Source organism: Mycena indigotica (assembly GCF_014461135.1).
Source record: "Mycena indigotica strain 171206Taipei chromosome Unknown Mind.scaff0015, whole genome shotgun sequence".
NCBI lineage: Eukaryota > Fungi > Basidiomycota > Agaricomycetes > Agaricales > Mycenaceae > Mycena > Mycena indigotica.
Genome location: NW_023503014.1, coordinates 1,317,658 through 1,321,157, shown reverse-complemented (window position 1 = coordinate 1,321,157; position 3,500 = coordinate 1,317,658). Strand labels below are relative to the sequence as shown.

General features: G+C 48.7%; 1 protein-coding gene across 1 annotated transcript; it reads left to right on the top strand.

Moving 5' to 3' along the window:
* Positions 1–1,623: 1,623 nt before the first annotated feature.
* On the top strand, positions 1,624–2,967 carry MIND_01340800 (PUM-HD domain-containing protein; the record flags this gene model as incomplete). Its single annotated transcript, XM_037369852.1, has 6 exons — positions 1,624–1,878; positions 1,931–2,050; positions 2,099–2,194; positions 2,246–2,452; positions 2,514–2,757; positions 2,810–2,967. The coding sequence occupies 6 exons, from the start codon at positions 1,624–1,626 to the stop codon at positions 2,965–2,967; spliced, it is 1,080 nt and encodes a 359-aa protein (XP_037213848.1).
* Positions 2,968–3,500: the final 533 nt, after the last annotated feature.

Sequence of the window (3,500 nt, the reverse complement as noted above, 5' to 3'; positions counted from 1 at the left end):
TCAGACCTTGACATGCTCAAACTGAAGCACATACCTAACTCATTCCTCCTCGACCTTCACAAGGATGGACGATTTTAAGCGGATCGAACCGCGCTGAGAAGCAAAAACGCCATCCCAAATGATGCAAGAATGGAGGACACGAAGAAGGCTTGCCAAGAAGAGAGATGAGGAGTCACCCAATTTCTCGATCGACAGCAAGTTTTCGAATAGGCGACTCATCGAGCTGGGCCCGCAAAGCCCCATCAGCGAAAAACAAAACGGGGCAAAATAAGAACGACTCACCAGAAGCCAACATTACGATGTGTGCCAGTGGTTTGTTGGCGCAGAGCGCGCCCAACAGTGACCGGAAATAAGGCCTACCACCGAAGGCGCAGAGCGCGCCCAACGGTGGTGGAGGCTTGGGAAGAAAACGGGGATCGGTGTGACGTGACTGATGGTCATGCAAGCACTCTCCTCCGATAACAGCCGCCAACCTGGGATGAACGAGAGCGCTTTGCGCCTTCTACTGTGTGTCTGGGATGGGATAGAAGTAACGTGTGCGCGCATGCATAGCGCAGCGTGTTAACTCGTGGCTAATCTGCTCGTCAACTTCAATTTCAACATCTCTCCGTCCCGACCAGGTTTGACCCGAGAGTTTTCCTTCAATCAGCTGTCCAAGTCCCTCCCAAGTCCAGGGTCACGATTGCGGGGTTTCCACGGTGGACAGGTGTGGTGACGGATGAGATGGACGACATTCATGCCATGAATTGGGCAAGTACATGAGATTTTTGTATCGGCCTATACGGGCGAACAGGCCCTTCAAAATGCACTACTTTCCATCCTAATCCATTGAGAATTGAGGGAGAAATCGTGGATTTTCAATTACAGGTACGCATTTCAATTCTGATGCCCACCCATAGTACCGTTCTGTTAACCGAGACCAAGAGACAAGTTTTGACGGCTTTGCGAGCCTTGGATGATATTCATTGTGCACGGCAGACTCTGTCCATTTTGGCAACGCAGCTGGTTAGTCTAGATCCGAATGCTTACTGACCGCCAATGTCTCCATATACCACTGTTCAACCAGCCTTTCGTCTGATCCAAGGCAACCAGTCTTTTTCGACCACAACTTACCTCCGCTGCTCTATCATCCAACTTTCACGCAGGGAAATCCTCCGAGTACAAGCTTCCACCTCTTCGACATCACCTCTGCCTCAACAATCATGGCATGCGTTTGGACCTGAAGCCTTTCCTGAATGCGCGCACTGGCACTATGCAAGTCTAGATCTGAATGCTTACCGACCGCCGATGTCCCCCATATACCATTGTTCGACCACCGATGCCATCGTTCAACCAGACCTTTTGCCTGACCCAAGGCAACCGACCTTTTTCGACTACAACTTGCCCCCGCCGTTTCAAGTTTACTATCCAACCTCTCCGATACTTTGTCAACCGCCGTCACCCATGCTTCCTTCCGAAACTGCCTCCAATGCCGGTTACAATAACTGAGAAGAAGATTGAAATGCAGGTATGAACTTGACGCCACTCTTATTGTCTTACGTTATTGACAATGGCAAATTTAGTACAACTTACAACAGCAGCTATGTAGCATCACGCAATGTGATGTTTCCACCGCTCTCTCCCATGAGCTATCCTCCTCAGCCTGATTATAGGAACCAAATCCTCAATATGTACGGTGGTGGGACTGGGTTTGGTATGATGGCGCGCGGAAGTCGCCGATTCGAAACCCAAACACCCTCATTTACTAGTAAGATGCTGGACCAGTTTCGTTTGGCACACAAGCTCAATAGTGCCACAAGTGAAGAAATCCAATGCGTATTCGATGAAATCGACCCCGACAATACATTACATCTAATTCAAGATGTTTTCGGTAATTATGTGAGTTGCTTCAACTTTTGCCGTCCCCAGCTTACGACTCTGCTCACTGCAGGTAATACAGAAGCTACTGGAACATGGTACCCAGGCCCACAAGGACACTCTTGTTGGTGCCATGGAAGGCCATATCATCTATCTATCATCCAATGTCTATGGCTGCCGCGTCGTGCAAAAAGTCAAGTCGACGTCTAACCAACTTACGAATAGCTAACAACAATGAAAGGCTTTTGAATGTGTAACTCCGGAGCAGCAAGTCAAGTTTGTTCAAGAACTCGAGCCCCATATTCTCAGATGTGCCAAAGACTCGAACGGGAATCACGTAGGTGATCTACCTGAGGCTGGGGAATGAACATGACTCATTCGCATCAAGGTTATTCAGAAGGTTATCGAACGAGTTTCCCCTGACAGACTTGGTTTCATTTCAACATTCATCGGCCACGCCCATGGGCTTGCTTCTCATCCATTTGGCTGTCATGTCTTGCAACAATGTCTCCGTCACCTTCCTGAACCATACACCCGGCCACTTCTCGATGAACTTACAAGTCATACCGCTAATCTTATGCAAGATCAATTTGGGGTCAGTGCTAGTACTTGCCTTTCTTTTTCCTCTTCAAGTTGGCTTATTGCGTTGGTTGTAGAACTATATCGTCCAGTTCATTCTGGAAAACGGATTGCCTTGCGACCGATCGTCCATTCTTACTCAGCTTCGGGGGCGTGTGCTAGCAATGGCTTGCCACAAGTTTGCCTCCAACGTCTGTGAGAAGGCGATGATCTTTGGTGACTCAGATGGTCGCAAGGCGATAATCGAAGAACTGATGGGACCGGCTTTGCGACCTGATGGCCTGACACCAATCGGGTTGCTCATGAAGGATCAATACGGCAGTGAGTTTTCCAACTAAGAAGACTGTGATAAGCCCTTCTCACTCAGATTCAGATTATGTTCTCCAGCGAGCGCTTGCAGTAGCGGAAGGCGAGCAGAAAGAGGCTCTCACCAATGCTATTCGTCCCCAACTGGCCACTATGCGCAAACATGCTGCTTACAGCAAACATCTTGCCTCTAGTGCGATTTTCTTCCACTTCTCATCCTTCTGAAGCTAACTTTTTGATTCAGTCGAACGGGAATTGCGGAAACACGCGCCCAAGCCCGATTGTGTATGTATAAGTTCTTGTCTGAAGAAATAATTGGAGATATATAATTGCATCACACACTGCGAATCCGTTCTTTCTATGTATATCTTGTTTTTATGGCCTCAACGCTCCTAGCATAGTCAAGCAAATACGTGCAAATAGCTGTGTCATAATGGCGATCACGTGTCCGCATTTTTCCCGCCGCCGTCCCTCAGGCGACCGTCAATATCGTCAGCGACTTGCGCATCACCACTAGGAAGCTCTGAAGACGCTCACAACAGCCAAACAACGTCGTCCGACGGTGACAACACGCTCACAAACCGGCCAACCCCTCAAAAACGCGTCCAACGGTCAATCCAGTCCCCATTTCCATGTAGAATGTAAAGCTGGGACATACACTAATGTGCTTAGGTGCGCGATTGGACTTGTCATATGTCATCTCATCTGAATTTCCAGGCAGATGCTTTTACCCGTCATCTGGGCCCTGGCTCTTTTTT